Consider the following 18634-nt stretch of genomic DNA (forward strand, 5'->3'; position numbering starts at 1 on the left):
ACCATTTTACTGCATTACTTGAATCACCTTGTAATATCTCCCACGATGTTTCCCCAGGCTTTCATTTAACATATTTAACCTTTCATTATTATCTTCATAAATTCATAATTCATTTCTTCTTCTTTTCTTTAATCAATGTCACTTCTCTCTCAATGTTCATTCTTCTTTGCGTTCCACGTGTGGGTGAGAGTGAAACTTCTTTGTGTGTGTGTGTGAATGTGTGTGTGTGTGTGTGTGTGTGTGTGTGTGTGTGTGTGTGTGTGTGTGTGTGTGTGTGTGTGTGTGTGTGTGTGTGTGTGTGTGTGTGTGTGTGTGTGTGTGTGTGTGTGTGTGTGTGTGTGTGAGTGAGTGAGAGAGTGATTGGGGCCTTCCTAACCATGTCCTCAGTCACTAAAATGTCACAGGACTGGGCCTTGCCTACTACTCTTGAAACCTCTATGTCCATCTTCAACATCCATCTTCTCTTCCTCTTCCTGGACTAAGACCTGATGTTTCACCAGATGTCAAACCTCTTGTCTGTCAGGAAGAGTCTTCTGTCCTGGATTCAGCCTTCTCTTCCTGGACTAAGACCTGATGTTGTTTCACCAGATGTTAAACCTCTTGTCTGTCAAGAAGGGTCTTCTGTCCTGGATTCAGCCTTCTCTTCCTGGACTAAGACCTGATGTTGTTTCACCAGATGTTAAACCTCTTGTCTGTCAGGAAGGGTCTTCTGTCCTGGATTCAGCCTTCTCTTCCTGGACTAAGACCTGATGTTGTTTCACCAGATGTCAAACCTCTTGTCTGTCAGGAAGGGTCTTCTGTCCTGGATTCAGCCTTCTCTTCCTGGACTAAGACCTGATGTTGTTTCACTAGATGATAAACCTATTTTCTGTCAGGAAGGATCTTCCGTCCTGGATTCAGCCTTCTCTTCCTGGACTAAGACCTGATGTTGTTACACCAGATCTCAAACCTCTTGTCTGTCAGGAAGGGTCTTCTGTCCTGGATTCAGCCTTCTCTTCCTGGACTAAGACCTGATGTTGTTTCACCAGATGTTAAACCTCTTGTCTGTCAGGAAGGGTCTCCTGTCCTGGATTCAGCCTTCTCTTCCTGGACTAAGACCTGATGTTGTTTCACCAGATCTCAATCCTCTTGTCTGTCAGGAAGGGTCTTCTGTCCTGGATTCTGTTGTTGAAGAGTCTATAGAAGATGATAATTATTAATCATTATTACAACATTAGACAACACATCTCTATCTGCCAACTGTTGCCCCCAGCAACAGACACACCCATATGATCTCACACACACATGCTCTGCTCACCGTCACACACACCCTTACCGTACAGTGTGTATTGAAGTGTTGGTAGAGACCAGTTGGAGTATTCTGTCAGTCAGAGCATCAGTGATGTCATTGTGGCTCAGGCTGAGAGAGAGAGAGAGAGAGAGAGAGAGACATTTGTAATCTAGTCACACACACACACACACACACACACACACACACACACACACACACACACACACACACACACACACACACACACACACACACACACACACACACACACACACACACACACACACACACACACACACACACACACACACACACACACACACACACACACACACACACACACTGAAAGCCACTCACTCCAGGACTTGTACTTTATGCAGGTGTGTGATCAGGGGCTGTAGGTGGTGGTCTGTGAGTTGACAGTGGCTGAGGTCCAGTTCTGACAGACCCTCTGAGTGTTCCAGAACCAGGGCCAGAGATCCACAGGCCTTCTGATCCAGCCTGGTCTCACTGAGGTCCAGCTCCCCATCCAGGGCTCTCCACAGGGACTCTGCGTGCCTCAGCAGCCCCTCTTCAATCCCCTCACACACAAGGTCCAGCAGCTGAAGTAGCAGAGCTTTGCTGTAACTGAGAGGACAAGAAGCAGAGACAACATTATGACACAGAGTAGGTTTAACTCCTACTGATAAACTAGTTTGCCAAATGTTTGTCTTTGTGTGTCTAACCTCAGCTTGACAATATGCAGGATGGGAAGCAGCTCCCTCAGTGCTCTGTCCTCCACCTCACAGTCTCTTAGGATGAGCTGGACCTGGTTCTGGACCAGCTGGGTGCTGTGGTGGTTCTGCTTCAGAACAGACTTGATGGCCCTGCAGTGGTCAGTGGTCAGACACAGAGCCTCTCCTGGGTCCTGAGCTGACAGGTCCACAGAGGAGGAGCAGGAGAAGTCCAGCCTGTAGTGCAGAGACCTGAGCAGCCATACTGCTGTTGGTGGTGATGGTCCCCCCTGCTGGATCTGAGAGGCAGCACAGCACTGGAGGAAACTCAGCAGTAACTTCCTGTCAACACTACAGAGAGAGAGACAGAGAGAGACAGAGAGAGAGACAGAGAGAGAGAGAGCGACAGAGAGCAAGAGACAGAGAGTGAGCGACAGAGACAGAGACAGAGACAGAGACAGAGAGAGACTTATTTACACACCATCACACGTTAAAACACTGATAAAGACAAAACAACTCTGTTTATCAGGTCAACTCCCAGGCGTTCCCCTTCAATTCCACCCCTAGCTGAGGTTAAGGTTAGTACGTTACACTAAGGTTAGGGTTAGAGGTTAAATCAGTCAGGAAGTGGAAAGCCTCATAGTTCTATCCATTCTAGCATGGTCAAATAGTGCCAACTTTGTACGAAGGGCTATATAAAATAAACTTGATTGATTGAACTAAACCTGAGTTGGGAGACTCTGTCCAGAAGAGGCAGGATGCTCTCTATCTCCCCCGGTGGTATGGAGGTCCACAGCAGGTTGACTTTGACTTGGTGGCTGTGCTGCAGGGTAAAACACAGAGCAGAACAGTCCACTCTGTCCAGCTCTCTGCTGTTCAGGTTGATCCAATGGTCTGAAGACCTCAAGAAACTGGACACACAGTCACTGTCTCTACTGTCATAGATGTGTCTGATGGAGGACTTTACAAAGCTGGAACTGGACCTGAACAAACATGGAGAATGGATTGTTGTGGTTATGTCAAGGTTTTATAAAGGATAACTCACATAGCAACAACTGGCTGGATAGGACATGAATAATTAAAGTCTATGAATATTGAATAAAGATCTCCCACCTCTTGAATAAAACCCTAATGATAATACAGAGGAAAACTCAGAACAACATGTCACTGGATACAAATAGTTATTTTATTATATCTAGAAAGTCTGAAAAGAGAAAGAAGTTCTCCCACCTCTTGAGAGTAACCCTTCCCAGAAAGGGGAGAAGATCTGATATGTTCTTCTCTAGAAGCCTGTTCTTCCTGAGGTCCACAGTGATGTTGTGGGTTGAATGCTGCAGCAGAGAGAGAAGCACTTCCCAGTCCAGCCTGCAGGAGGTCAGGTCTCCACCAACCTTCTCCAGGAACCACTGAGTCAAGTCCTTGTCCTGAGCTTCAGACACAACTACAGTCAGCTGCTGCAGAGTGTCTGAGTTCAGTCTAGGAGGTAGGAACAAACAGGCAGTCAGAAATATGAAGAAAAACACATGAATGACGTTACTATTTCTACTTTTAAAAAACATCAGCTTCAGACTGACCTGAGAGAGAGAGGTCCCTGGTGACACAGCAGTGTGATGAGAGAGTGAACCTGGATCCGGAAGTTAGTCAGGTCCAGACACTGAACCCTCCAGAGTCTCAGCAGGGACGCCACACTACTCAGAGCCCTGGGCAACACTCTCTCTGGTAGATGGCTGCTCTTTAGGACCAGGGAGAGTTCTGGGACAGTCAGTGGAGTAGCACCTCTCTCTGTCCTCCTAACCAGTCTGGACAGTTTCACTGCCATACCCACACTCAGCCTGGAATGAAAAGACAAAACTCAAGTCACTTGAAACAGAGAAGTCTTGTCAGATAAAATGATCAGTAAGGAAAATCAACTATTCAATAGACCTTTAAAAGCTGTCTTACTGAACATACCTGAGCTTGTGGAGCTTTGACTCATGTCTCAAAAGAAGTGCGGCTCCTTTGAGAGAGATCTTGCTGGGGGTGAGAGTGAGGTCCACTCTGGAGGCACAGAGACCCAGGACTCTCCCCACAGACCTGCAGGTTTTCCGGGGTAACTCTCCTCCCAGTGACAGGGTGGAGCCCAAGGCCTGGAGGAGAGAGGCCAACTGCTGGTCCTCCTCTCTGGACCTCACAGGGATGGATTCACACACAGTCTGGAAGAACCTGTCATCATCACAGCTGAAACAGCAAAACATGGGGAACATCAAATCAGACGTTTAGGAGACAGTGACGTCCAGAAGTATTGGGACAGTGACACATGGTTTGTTGTTTTGGCTCTGTACCCCAGCACTTTCTAAACGGTGAAAATGCCCTGACATTAAAGCTGACAGTCTGACCTTTAACCTCAGTCAGTGACACATGGTTTGTTGTTTTGGCTCTGTACTCCAGCACTTTCTAAACGGTGTAAATGCCCTGACATTAAAGCTGACAGTCTGACCTTTAACCTCAGTCATTGTATCATGTCAAAGTGTACAGAGACAAAATAACAAACGTGTCCCAATACGTTGACCTCACTGTACATGAATACATGTTATCTGGAAATATAATGTCACAGAGAAAGATACATAACATAAAAGACATTTGGTTTATATATTAGATATTCTGAATATAAACGTTCAGGTTTATTGTAACAAGACCTCTCTAGAATAGGTATTCTGAGTATATGTGAATATAGATTCACAATTCTGGGCAACATTTGTTATTTCAGGGAATCTGGTATTCTGAGTATAAATGTTACCACTTGAAGTTTCATATGACAATGTCTTAAAAAGACAAAGACTGCAGAAAGCTACAAACATCCTCTCTAAAGGGAAATACAGGGACAGACAACTACAATCCCTGAACTGTACTGATCCAACTCACCTCAGCTGTGAGATGTAGGGAAGACACTGAAGGAAACTCCTCACTTCACTCTCTTCATCTGACCAGCCCTTCAGCTCTACTGGTTTCTTCTCTGGTTGGAGTTTCAGTACTTCTAGGAGGAGGGAGGCCTTTCTCTTTGAGAGGTCTATGGACCAGACTGCAGGAGCTGACTGGTAAACTGGCTGTAATGCTGGAAGGAAACTCCTGCCTGTTTGAGTCTCATAGTCCTTCACATGTGAGTACAGATCCAGCAGGAAATCACATTGATATTCCTTATTATCGTCACCATCATCATCATCATCACCGAAGGGGAAGGTGCTGTAAGTCCACACTGATGATACCAGGTTCAGTGTCTTCTCTCCTGTCTGCTCCTCCCACTCTGCTGCTTGAGACAGGAGATCCACCAGGAACTTGATCTGCTTTGAGGGATCAGACCTCCATCGATAGAAACTGCAACAAGGACAGTAACAGCTGATTCAGATATGGATGAACACATGAAACAAGTCATGAATATATGAAGTAGTTATACATTTACGTAATGTGGTTTGGTTATATGTTAAAGTATTTCGTTTTAGAGACATTCACATTACACATTACTCTCCTCCCTCTTTTTTCTCTTTCCTTTCTAATTTATCTTCTCTCTGTCTCTCTCTGTCTCTCTCTGTCTCTCTGTCTCTCTTTCTCTGTCTCTCTCTCTCTGTCTCTCTCTCTCTGTCTCTCTCTCTCTCTGTCTCTCTCTCTCTGTCTCTCTCTCTCTCGGTCTCTCTCTCTCTGTCTCTCTCTGTCTCTCTCTCTCTGTCTCTCTCTCTCTCTCTCTCTGTCTCTCTCTCTCTCTGTCTCTCTCTCTCTGTCTCTCTCTCTCTCTGTCTCTCTCTCTGTCTCTCTGTCTCTGTCTCTCTCTGTCTCTCTCTCGCTGTCTGTCTCTCTCTCTCTCTCTGTCTCTCTCTGTCTCTCTCTCTCTCTCTCGCTGTCTCTCTCTCTCTGTCTCTCTCTGTCTCTCTCTCTCTGTCTCTCTCTCTCTCTGTCTCTCTCTCTCTGTCTCTCTCTCTCTCTGTCTCTCTCTCTCTATGTCTCTCTCTCTCTCTGTCTCTCTGTCTCTCTGTCTCTCTCTTGTCCCTCTCTCTCTCGTCCCTCTCTCTCTCTCTTGTCCCTCTCTCCTCTCTCGCTCTATCTCTTCATACTCTTTTTCTTACCTTTCCCATGCCTCTGTTTTTCTCTTCCATCTCTCTCAACTCTCTCTTCTCTCTCTCTCTCGTCCATTTCTCATTTCTCTCCCTCTCTCTCTCCTCCCTATCCTCTTTCTCTTCCCTCTCTCTTTCTCTCTCTCCTCCCTCTTTTTTTCTCTCTCCTCTCTCTCTCTCGCTCTTCCCTCTCTCTCTTTCCTCTCCCTCTTTCTCTTTCCTCTCCCTCTCTCTCTTCTCCCTCTCATCCCTCTCGTCTCTCTCTCTCTCTCTTCTCACTCACTCTCTCTCTTCCCACTCACTCTCTCTCTGTGTGTCTCTCCTCTCTCTCTGTGTGTCTCTCCTCTCTCTCTCTCTGTGTCTCTCCTCTCTCTACCCCCTCTCTCTCTCTTCCCCTCTCTTCCCCCTCTCTCTCTCTACCCCCCCCCCCCCCCCCCCCTCTCTCTCTTCCCTCACTCTCTCCAGTGCTTTACACTGCAGCAGACTTTATTATTGTTTTCAATGCTCTTCCCTATGAGGTTCAGCATGGCTGGACTATTATTGCCCTGCCAGACGTATTTGGGTTGACATTTTAGTTAAGGGGAGGTTTCTTGCCAGTTTATTGTGTATTGTTATTTGAACTGTATTGATGTGGTACTAATGACATGTGGCCCAGAAGATTGTGGACATTTTAAGGCCTTTGTTTGTCTATGACCCCCCCACCATTCATACCCTCTGCACTCCTCCACTGGGAGGTAATACAGATTACTGCAAATCCTCTAATGTTGATGACTGGGTTCTTTCTTGTAAATAGTTTCTATGAAGTTGCCGTTAAATTGCTCTGCCATCATTATTGTATGAGGTATTATTGGTGGGGTTACCCCTGTGCTGTGATGGGTGTTTTATAACGTAACCTTCTTTGTTTCACGGAAACATGGCTCACTCGAGAGACGCTATCGGAGTCGGTGCAGCCAGCTGGTTTCTTCACGCATCACGCCGACAGAAACAAACATCTTTCTGGTAAGAAGATTATTCGGATCTATACGGTCTGAATAATGATGATCCAAGCCTCTTTGAAAATATATATAAGAATTTATCAACTCTACAAGCAAAACTACACTATATTATTATGGCGGGAGATTTTACTACGGTCTTAATTAAATACCTCTATGGACCGGAAAGGAAATCACACTACAAACTATCACCATCAGGCACTTAAGGAAATCATGAATGTCATGGATATATTGGAATTTGTGGATATATGGAGACTTAAATACCCTGACCTAGTGAGATATACATGGCGGAGGTTTAATACCCTGACCTAGTGAGATATACATGGCAGAGGTTTAATACCCTGACCTAGTGAGATATACATGGAGGAGGTTTAATATCCTGACCTAGTGAGATATACATGGCGGAGGTTTAATATCCTGACCTAGTGAGATATACATGGCGGAGGTTTAATACCCTGACCTAGTGAGATATACATGGAGGAGGTTTAATACCCTGACCTAGTGAGATATACATGGCGGAGGTTTAATACCCTGACCTAGTGTAACGGCTTTCTTCCATAGGTGAAGGAGAGGACCAAAGTGCAGCGCGGCTAGTGTTCAACATGTTTAATAAAAGAACAAGTGAAACACTACAAACAACATACAAAATAACAAAATGTGCAAAAACCGAGACAGACCTATCTGGTGCAGACAACCACAGAGACAGGAAACAAACACCCACAAAATCCCAACACAAAACAAGCCTCCTATATATGATTCTCAATCAGGGACAACGATTACCATCTGCCTCTGATTGAGAACCATATTAGGCTGGACATAGAAACAGACTAACTAGACACACAACATAGAATTCCCACCCAGCTCACGTCCTGACCAACAGTAAACAAGCAAAACACATAATAACTCTGGTCAGGACGTTACAGTACCCCCCTCCTGAGGTGCGGACTCCGAACGCACCCCTACAACTCAAGAGGAGGGTCTGGGTGGGCATCTGTCCGCGGTGGCGGCTCCGGCGGTGGACGAGGACACCACTCCACCACTGTCTTTGTCCCCCTCCTTAGCGTCCTTTGAGTGGCGACCCTCGCCCACGACCTTAGCCTAAGAATCCTCCCCAAGGCCCCCACATGATTTTGGAGGTAGCTCAGGACAGAGAGGTAGCTCAGGACAGAGAGGTAGCTCAGGACAGAGAGGTAGCTCAGGACAGAGAGGTAGCTCAGGACAGAGAGGTAGCTCAGGACAGAGAGGTAGCTCAGGACGAATGGCAGCTCCGGACTGAATGGCAGCTCCGGACTGAATGGCAGCTCCGGACTGGGTGGCAGCTCCGGACTGAGTGGCAGCTCCGGACTGGGTGGCAGCTCCGGACTGGGTGGCAGCTCCGGACTGGGTGGCAGCTCCGGACTGGGTGGCAGCTCATGACTGGGTGGCAGCTCATGACTGTAGGGCAGCTCATGACTGTAGGGCAGCTCATGACTGTAGGGCAGCTCATGACTGTAGGGCAGCTCATGACTGTAGGGCAGCTCATGACTGTAAGGCAGCTCATGACTGGAGGGCAGCTCATGACTGGAGGGCAGCTCATGACTGGAGGGCAGCTCATGACTGGAGGGCAGCTCATGACTGTAGGACAGCTCATGACTGTAGGGCAGCTCATGACCGTAGGGCAGCTCATGACCGTAGGGCAGCTCATGACTGTAGGGCAGCTCATGACTGTAGGGCAGCTCATGACTGTAGGGCAGCTCATGACTGGCTGACGGCTCTGGACGCTCATGGCTGACTGACGGCTCCGGCAGATCCTGTCTGGTTGGTGGCTCTGGCAGATTCTGTCTGGTTGGCGGCTCTGGCAGATCCTGTCTGGTTGGCGGCTCTGGCAGATCCTGTCTGGTTGGCGGCCCTGGCAGATCCTGACTAACGAATGGCTCTAGCGGCTCCTGACTGACGAACGGCTCTGACGGCTCGGGACAGACGGGCGGCTCTAACGGCTCGGGACAGACGGATGGCTCAGACGGCGCTGGGGAGACGGATGGCTCAGATGGCGCTGGGGAGACGGATGGCTCAGATGGCGCTGGGGAGACGGATGGCTCAGATGGCGCTGGGGAGACGGATGGCTCCGATGGCGCTTGGCAGACGGCCAGCTCTGACGGCGTTGGGCAGACGGACAGTTCAGACGGCGTTGGGCAGACGGACAGTTCAGACGGCGTTGGGCAGACGGGCAGTTCAGGCGCCGCTGGGCAGACGGGCAGTTCAGGCACCGCTGGGCAGACGGCAGACTCTGGCCGGCTGAGACGCACTATAGGCCTGATGCGTGGTGACGGAACTGGAGGTACCGGGCTGAGGGCACGCACCTCAGGGCGAGTACGGGGAGGAGGAACAGGGCTCTGGAGATGCACTGGAAGCCTGGTGCGTGGTGTAGGCACTGGTGGTACTGGGCTGGGGCGGGAAGGTGGCGCCGGATATACCGGACCGTGAAGGAGGACACGCGCTCTTGAGCACCGAGCCTCTCCAACCTTACCAGGTTGAATGGTCCCCGTAGCCCTGCCAGTGCGGCGAGGTGGAATAGCCCGCACTGGGCTATGCAGGCGAACCGGGGACACCACCTGTAAGGCTGGTGCCATGTACTTCATGGCACCCGGCTCGATGCCCAACCTAGCCCTACCAGTGTGGCAAGGTGGAATAGCCCGCACTGGGCTAAGCACGCGTACTGGGGACACCGTGCGCTTTACCGACCAGTACGACGCCCTCTCACTCCACGGTAAGCCCGGGGAGTTGGCTCAGGTATCCAACCCGGCTTCGCCACACTCCCCTTTATCCCCCCCCCAAGAAATTTTTGGGTGAGCCTCTCGGGCTTCCAGCCTCTCTTACGTGCTGCCTCCTCAATCCACCGCTCCTGGGCTGTGGCTGCCTCCTTCTCCTCCCGAGAGCGGCGATTCTCTCCAACCTTTGCCCAGGGTCCTTTTCCGTTCATGATTTCCTCCCATGACCATTCCTCCTGGTACCGCTGCTGCTGTTGCTGCTGCCCGTTGCCACGCTGCTTGGTCCGGGCGGAGGTTTAATATCCTGACCTAGTGAGATATACATGGAGGAGGTTTAATACCCTGACCTAGTGAGATATACATGGAGGAGGTTTAATACCCTGACCTAGTGAGATATACATGGCGGAGGTTTAATACCCTGACCTAGTGAGATATACATGGCGGAGGTTTAATATCCTGACCTAGTGAGATATACATGGCGGAGGTTTAATATCCTGACCTAGTGAGATATACATGGAGGAGGTTTAATACCCTGACCTAGTGAGATATACATGGCGGAGGCTTAATCAAGCTAGTCGTCTTGACTCCTTTCTTATGCCATTCTCTCTGGCACCAAAAGTTTAAAAAGTGTTGATAGGGGACAGAATGCGGTCGGATCATCACATAATTGGCATATATATTACTCTTACAGAATTTCCACGTGGGCGAGGATATTGGAAATTTAATCAAAGTCTACTAGATGATAAATTGTTTAGAACTAGGACAGTAGAATTTATAACTGACTTTTTCAGACATAACATAGGTTCAGCAGATCCCCGTATTGTATGGGACACTTTTAAGTGTGCCTTTAGAGGCCATGCAATTCAGTACTCATCTATAAAACAAAAGCAATTTAGATCAAAAGAGTCCATATTAACAAAGGAAATTGAAGGACTAACAGTACCGTTAGATAGCAATAAAAATGGTACCATAGAGGCATAGAATAAGTTAGAGGAAAAACAAAAAGAAATGGAGGAACTTATTCAAGAAAGATCCAGTGTAATATATTATAAAAATAAAGCGAACTGGATGGAATATGGGGAAAAATGCACCAAATTCTTTTTCAATCTTCAATATAGAAATACCAAAAGAAATGTATTAACACTTGTTACAAATGATGGAGTCACGCATGATTCACCAAATTATATTTTGAAAGAGGAAGTAAAGTACTTTAAGAATATGTTTTCGTTTCAGGCTCCTTCATCTCCACTAACTGAAACTAATTGTATGGATTTTTTTCCTAATAATAATGTAAAAAAATTAACATCTGTACAGAAAGACTCATGTGAAGGCCAAATTACAGAGGAGGAACTGCTTGATGCAATTGGGGCCTTTAAGGATGGGAAAACTCCAGGGCTGGATGGCATACCAGTGGAAGTATACAAAACTTTTTTTGATATACTCAAAGGACCATTATTAGCTTGTTTTAACCACTCCTATATAAATGGTAGATTATCAGACACGCAACAAGAAGGTCTGATTTCATTATTACTGAAACAGGACCCAAGTGGTATGTATAAAGATCCAGTCCATTTAAAAAATTGGAGACCTCTTACATTTCAGTGTTGTGATGCAAAAATCCTAGCAAAATGCTTGGCGCATAGAAAAAAACAAGTTTGTCAGATATTATTCATCCTAATCAGACAGGTTTTTTACATGGACGATACATTGGAGATAATATAAGGCAAGTACTGGAAACAATAGAACACTATGAAATATCGGGGAAACCAGGCCTGGTTTTCATAGCTGATTTTGAAAAGGCTTTGATAACGTACGACTGGAGTTTATATATAAATGCCTAGAATATTTCAATTTTGGGGAATCTCTTATAAAATAGGTTAAAATTATGTATAGTAACCCTAGGTGTAAAATAGTAAATAATGGCTACACCTCAGAAAGTTTGAAACTATCTAGAGGAGTAAAACAAGGTTGTCCACTATCGGCATATCTATTTATTATTGCCATCGAAATGTTAGCTGTTAAAATTAGATCAAACATTAATATTAAGGGATTAGAAATCCGTGGCTTAAAAACTAAGGTGTCATTGTACGCTGATGATTCATGTTTTCTTTTAAAACCACAATTAGAGTCTCTCCACGGCCTCTTAGAGGATCTAGATACCTTTGCTATCCTCTCTGGATTAAAACCAAATTATGATAAATGTACCATATTACGTATTGGATCACTAAAAAATACACATTTTACATTGCCATGTAGTTTACCAATTAAATGGTCTGACGGAGATGTGGACATACTCGGTATACAAATCCCAAAAGAAAGAAATGATCTCACTCCAATAAATTTTTATAGAAAGTTAGCAAAAATAGATAAGATCTTGCTACCATGGAAAGGAAAATACCTGTCTATTTGTGGAAAAATCACCCTGATTAACTCTTTAGTCATATCACAGTTTACCTATTTGCTTATGGTTTTGCCTACACCTAGTGACCTGCTATTTAAATTATATGAACAAAAAATATTCCATTTTATGTGGAACGGCAAGCCAGATAAAATTAAAAGGGCCTATTTATATAACGAATATGAATTCGGAGGGCAGAAATTATTAAATATTAAAGCATTAGACCTCTCACTAAAGGCATCCGTCATACAAAAGTTATACTTAAATCCAAACTGGTTCTCTAGTAAATTGGTACGAATGTTTCATCCTATATTCAAAAAGGGCCTATTCCCTTTATTCAGATTACACCTGCTCACTTTCGGTTGTTTGAAAAGGAAATAATCTCCAAAATATCTTTATTTTTTAAACAAGCCTTAGAAAGTTGGTTGCAATTTCAGTTTAATCCACCTGAAAGGACGGAACAAATAGTACAACAAATATTGTGGTTAAATTCAAATATAGTAATTGATAAAAAAAAATGTATTTATCGAAGAAATGTTTAAAAAGGTATAATTTTAGTGAATGATATCATAAATAGGACTGGTGGAGTTATGTCACACATGCAGCTAACACAGACATATGGAAATGTCTGCTCTACCCAAAATTACAACCAATTAATTGCAGTATTACCACAAAAATGGAAGAGGCAAGTAGAAGGGGAAAAAAGTAAGGAACATCTATGTCGGCCCTATATTAAAGAACATAAATGGTTAAAGAAAAGTGTGATAAATAAAAACATATACCAATTTCATTTAAGGACCAAAAAACTGACAGCTGTGCCATATAAATTGCAAAATAGTTGGGAAGAGATGTTCGATGTACCCATTCCATGGCACATGGTTTATGAATTGATACGCAAAACAACGCCGGATTCAAAACTTCACATTTTTCAATTTAAATTACGATACAAAATTCTTGCAACTAATAGAATGTTATATATATGGGGGATACAATCTTCCCAGCTCTGCAGATTCTGCTGTGAGGAGGCAGAGTCATTAGATCATTTATTTTGGTATTGTCCGTATGTAGCTCGTTTTTGGTCACAGGTCCAGGAATGGCTGAAGAATTGCAACATTTGCCTAGAACTAACGCTACAGATAGCAATACTGGGGGATTTGAAAAGCCATAGTCAATCAATCAATAATATAATAATTATTTTAGCAAAATTGCTTATTTTTAATTTACAATCTGTAGAAGCTATGAGAATAGGAAGGTTCAAATCTTTTGTGAAGCATCACAGCACAGTTGAAAAATATATGGCAAATAAAAATCCGAAATGGATGATGTTGGAAGATAGATGGGAAGGGTTGAGTGGAGCTGAAGGGTGGGACTAATAGCAAGATAAACAATGTAGGGCATACGGGATCTGTGAAATGTGTATAGGTGCGGAGCTTTTGTGAAATAGCGCAGTTACAAGTGGAAATCAAACTGGATGGACAACAGAAATAGTGGAAGGACTAAGAACAAACAAGAGAGAACTATTACAAAGTAGACTGTGTCTGTAAAATGTGTATAAGATGTATAAATTGAAGGTAAAAGCAGAAGTGTTTATCAGTTTACTCCAATTGGGGGATCGGTGGTAGGGTTGCGGGGAATAATAATAAAGGTATATTCTTTAAAAAGTATGTATGTCTATATAGGTATGTGAATGTATATATGTGTATATCTATGCATGCGTGTATGGATATATATATTTACCCCCCAAAATATGGGGGATTGGAAATGATGCAGACAATTACATTGGAAGCAACATTCTTTCCGCAATATTAAGCCGATCCACCCCTCAAATAAAATAAAAATAATAATAAAAAAATAAAAAAAGAAGAGGGCGGGGGGTATGCCTTATGATCAACGAGACGTGGTGTGATCATAACAACATACAGGAACTCAAGTCATTCTGTTCACCTGACTTAAAATTCCTCACAATCAAAAGTCGACCGCATTATCTACCAAGGGAATTCTCTTCGATTATAATCACAGACGTATATATTCCCCCCCAAGCAGACACATCGATGGCCCTGAACAAACTTTATCTGACTCTATGTAAACTGGAAACCACACATCCTGAGGCTGCATTCATTGTAGGTGGGGATTTTAACAAGGCTAATCTGAAAACAAAACTCCCTAAATTCTATCAGCATATTGATTGTGCTACCAGGGCTGGTAAAACCCTGGATCATTGTTATTCTAACTTCCGCGACGCATATAAGGCCCTCCCCCGCCCTCCTTTCGGAAAAGCTGACCACGACTCCATTTTGTTGCTTCCAGACTACAAACAGAAACTAAAACAAGAAGCTCCAGCGCTCAGGTCTGTTCAACGCTGGTCCGACCAATCTGAGTCCACGCTTCAAGACTGCTTCGATCACGTGGATTGGGATATGTTCCGCATTGCGTCCAACAACAACATTGACGAATACGCTGATTCGGTGAGCGAGTTCATTAGAAAGTGCATCGGCGACGTAATACCCACAGCAACGATTAAAACATTCCCAAACCAGAAACATGGATTGATGGCAGCATTCGCATGAAACTTAAAGCGCGAACCACTGCTTTTAACCAGGGCAAGGTGACCGGAAACATGACCGAATATAAACAGTGTAGCTATTCCCTCCGCAAGGCAATCAAACAAGCTAAGTGCCAGTATAGAGACAAAGTAGAGTCGCAATTCAACAGCTCAGACACAAGAGGTATGTGGCAGGGTCTACAGTCAATCACGGATTACAAAAAGAAAACCAGCTCCGTCGTGGACCAGGATGTCTTGCTCCCAGACAGACTAAATAACTTTTTTGCTCGCTTTGAGGACAATACAGTGCCACTGACACGGCCCGCTACCAAAACCTGGGCCCTTTTAAACACCACGTATATTTATGTTAGCTCACCACCAAATACAAAAAAGGACAGACATTTTTCACAGCACAGGTAGCATGCACAAAACCAACCTAACTAACCAAGAACCAACCAAACTAACCAAGAAACAACTTCATCAGATGACAGTCTTATAACATGGTATACAATAAATCTATGTTTTGTTCGAAAAATGTGCATATTTGAGCTATAAATCAGTTTTACATTGCAGCTACCATCACAGCTACCGTCACAAATAGCACCGAAGCAGCCAGAGTAATTACAGACACCAACGTGAAATACCTAAATACTCATCATAAAACATTTCTGAAAAATACATGGTGTACAGCAAATTAAAGACAAGCATCTTGTGAATCCAGCCAATATTTCCGATTTCTTAAGTGTTTTACAGCGAAAACACAATATAGCATTATATTAGCTTACCACAATAGCCAGAAACACAAGCCATTTACCAGCAGCAAAAGTTAGCGATCGTAACAAACCAGCAAAAGATATATAATTTTTGACTAACCTTGATAAGCTTCATCAGATGACAGTCCTATAACATCAGGTTATACATACACTTATGTTTTGTTCGAAAATGTGCATATTTAGAGCTGAAATCAGTGGTTATACATTGTGCTAACGTAGCATCTTTTTCCCAGAATGTCCGGATATTTTTATGACACTCACCTATTCTGACCAAAGAACTATTCATAAACGTTACTAAAAAATACATGTTGTATAGGAAATGATAGATACACTAGTTCTTAATGCAATCGCCGTGTTAGAATTCTAAAAATAACTTCATTACGACATCCAGCTTACGTTATGGCGAGAGAGCGCCCAAAACCTGGGCGCAAACTAATAGTACACATGTTCGACAGATATATGAAATAGCATCATAAAATGGGTCCTACTTTTGATGATCTTCCATCAGAATGTTGTAAAATGGGTCCTTTGTCGGGAACAATCGTTGTTTGGTTTTAGAATGTCCTCTTCTCCAGTCAATTAGCACGGAAAGCTAGCAAAGTGGTGCAAAGCTCTCCTTCGTGAACAAACGCAGACAACGCAACACGCCTAACGTCCCGAAAAAATTTCAATAATCTAATAAAACTGTATTGAAAAAACATACTTTTCGATGATATTGTCACATTTATCAAATAAAATCAAAGCCTGAGATATTAGTCGTCTATAACGACAGCTTTTCAGAAGGCAATACCAGGTCCCTTCACGCGCCTTCCAGAAAACAGGAAATTGGTGTCACGTCATGCCAAGAGCTTTTATTCGACCTCAGATCAAGTTATACACTCCATTTCTTCTCTCACTGCCTGTTGACATCTAGTGGAAGGCGTATGAAGTGCATGTATACTAATACATATCAAGCACATTTATAGGCAATGTAGCTTGGATAAAAGGTGCCCATTTCAAACGGCCTCGTACTCAATTCTTGCTCGTACAATATGCATATTATTATTACTATTGGATAGAAAACACTCTCAAGTTTCTAAAACCGTTTGAATTATATCTGTGAGTAAAACAGAACTCATTTTGCAGCAAACTTCCTGTCAGAAAGGGACAAATCTGAAATCGAGGCTCTGTTCCAGGGCCTCCCTAATCGTTTGCTTGAAATCTATTAGTATACATGCACTTCATACGCCTTCCACTAGATGTCAATAGGCTGTGAGAGGTGAAATGGGGTCTCTAGCTCTTTCTATGGTCAAAAGAGAGAGCTTGGAATGACAGGACCCCAATTTCCTTTGTTCAGGAAGACGCGGAAAGGACTTCCGCATTGGCTTCTGAAAAGCTTTTGTTATAGACGGCTAATATCTCCGGCTTTGATTTTATTTGATAAATGTGACAATATCATCGTAAAGTATGTTTTTTCAATATAGTTTAATCAGATTATTGAAATTTTTTCGGGAGTTTTGGCATGTTCCGTTCTCTGCGTTTGTTGGCGATGGACAGCTTCGCGCCACTTGGCAAGTTTTGCTTGCTAATTCGAGAGGGAAAAAGGACATTCTAAATCCAAACAACGATTGTTCTGGATAAAGGACCACTTGTACAAGATTCTGATGGAAGCTCAACAAATGTAGGACCAATTTATGATGTTATTTCCTATTTCTGTCGAAAATGTGTTGTTGTGTTTTCCGCCTTGAGTTTTGGCGCTGTCTCGCTATAACGTAAGCTGCATGTCGTACTAAAGTTATTTTTAGAATTCTAACACGGCGATTGCATTAAGAACTAGTGTATCTATCATTTGCTGTACAACAAGTATTTTTTAGTAACGTTTATGATTAGTTATTTGGTCAGAATAGGTGAGTGTCAGAAATATATCCGGAGATTCTGGAAAATATTTGCTACGTTTTCACAATGTATACCCACGGATTTCAGCTCTAAATATGCACATTTTCGAACAAACCATATATGTATTGTGTAATATGATGTTATAGGACTGTCATCTGATGAATTTTATGAAGGTTAGTGAAATAATTAATATCTTTTGCTGGTTTTGTCGCTATCAATACTGTTGCCTTGAATCAATGCTGTTGTGTGGTTGGCTATTGTAGTAAGCTAATATAATGCTATATTGTGTTTTTGCTGTAAAACACTTAAAGAATCTGAAATATTGGCTGGATTCACAAGATGTTTGTCTTTCATTTGCTGTACACCATGTATTTTTCAGAAATGTTTTAAGATGAGTATTTAGGTATTTCAATTTGGTCTCTGTAATTGTTCTAGCTGCTTCGGTGCTATTTCCAATTGTAGCTGCAATGTAAAACTATGATTTATACCTCAAATATGCACATTTTTCGAACAAAACATAGATTTATTGTATAACTTGTTATAAGACTGTCATCTGATGAAGTTGTTTCTTGGTTAGTTTGGTTGGTTCTTGGTTAGTTTGGTTGGTTTTGTGCAAGCCACCTGTGCTGTGAAAAATGTCTGTGCTTTTTTGTATTTGGTGGTGAGCTAACATAAATATACGTGGTGTTTTTGCTGTAAAACATTTTAAAAATCGGACATGTTGGCTGGATTCACAAGATGTTTATCTTTCATTTGCTGTATTGGACTTGTTAATGTGTGAAAGTAAAATATTTCAAAAATATATATTTTGAATTTCGCGCCCTGCACTTGAAGTGGCTGTTGTCATATTGTGCCCGACTTCGGGCTTGCAGCCCAAAGAAGTTAAAACATTCCCAAACCAGAAACCATGGATTGATGGCAGCATTCACGTGAAACTGAAAGCGCGAACCACTGCTTTTAACCAGGGCAAGGTGACCGGAAACATGACCGAATATAAACAGTGTAGCTATTCCCTCCGCAAGGCAATCAAACAAGCTAAGTGCCAGTATAGAGACAAAGTAGAGTCGCAATTCAACAGCTCAGACACAAGAGGTATGTGGCAGGGTCTACAGTCAATCACGGATTACAAAAAGAAAACCAGCCCCGTCGTGGACCAGGATGTCTTGCTCCCAGACAGACTAAATAACTTTTTGCTCGCTTTGAGGACAATACAGTGCCACTGACACGGCCCGCTACCAAAAC

General features: G+C 43.6%; 1 protein-coding gene across 1 annotated transcript in view; it reads right to left on the reverse strand.

Annotated features, from left to right (window-relative positions):
- Window positions 1-936: 936 nt before the first annotated feature.
- The window catches only part of LOC120042758, a 32556-nt gene continuing 14858 nt past the window's right edge, over window positions 937-18634 (reverse strand). The window contains exons 9-18 of the mRNA XM_038987559.1: window positions 4885-5334; window positions 3934-4200; window positions 3558-3815; window positions 3214-3459; window positions 2709-2966; window positions 1996-2334; window positions 1628-1897; window positions 1316-1399; window positions 1126-1176; window positions 937-1037 (exon numbers count right to left, since the gene is read on the reverse strand). Of these exons, the coding sequence (XP_038843487.1) occupies window positions 1022-1037; window positions 1126-1176; window positions 1316-1399; window positions 1628-1897; window positions 1996-2334; window positions 2709-2966; window positions 3214-3459; window positions 3558-3815; window positions 3934-4200; window positions 4885-5334 (2239 nt within the window). The 3' untranslated portion in view covers window positions 937-1021. The remainder of the gene's footprint in view (window positions 1038-1125; window positions 1177-1315; window positions 1400-1627; window positions 1898-1995; window positions 2335-2708; window positions 2967-3213; window positions 3460-3557; window positions 3816-3933; window positions 4201-4884; window positions 5335-18634) is intronic.

Source organism: Salvelinus namaycush, unplaced genomic scaffold, assembly GCF_016432855.1.
Source record: "Salvelinus namaycush isolate Seneca unplaced genomic scaffold, SaNama_1.0 Scaffold77, whole genome shotgun sequence".
Taxonomy (NCBI): Eukaryota; Metazoa; Chordata; class Actinopteri; order Salmoniformes; family Salmonidae; genus Salvelinus; species Salvelinus namaycush.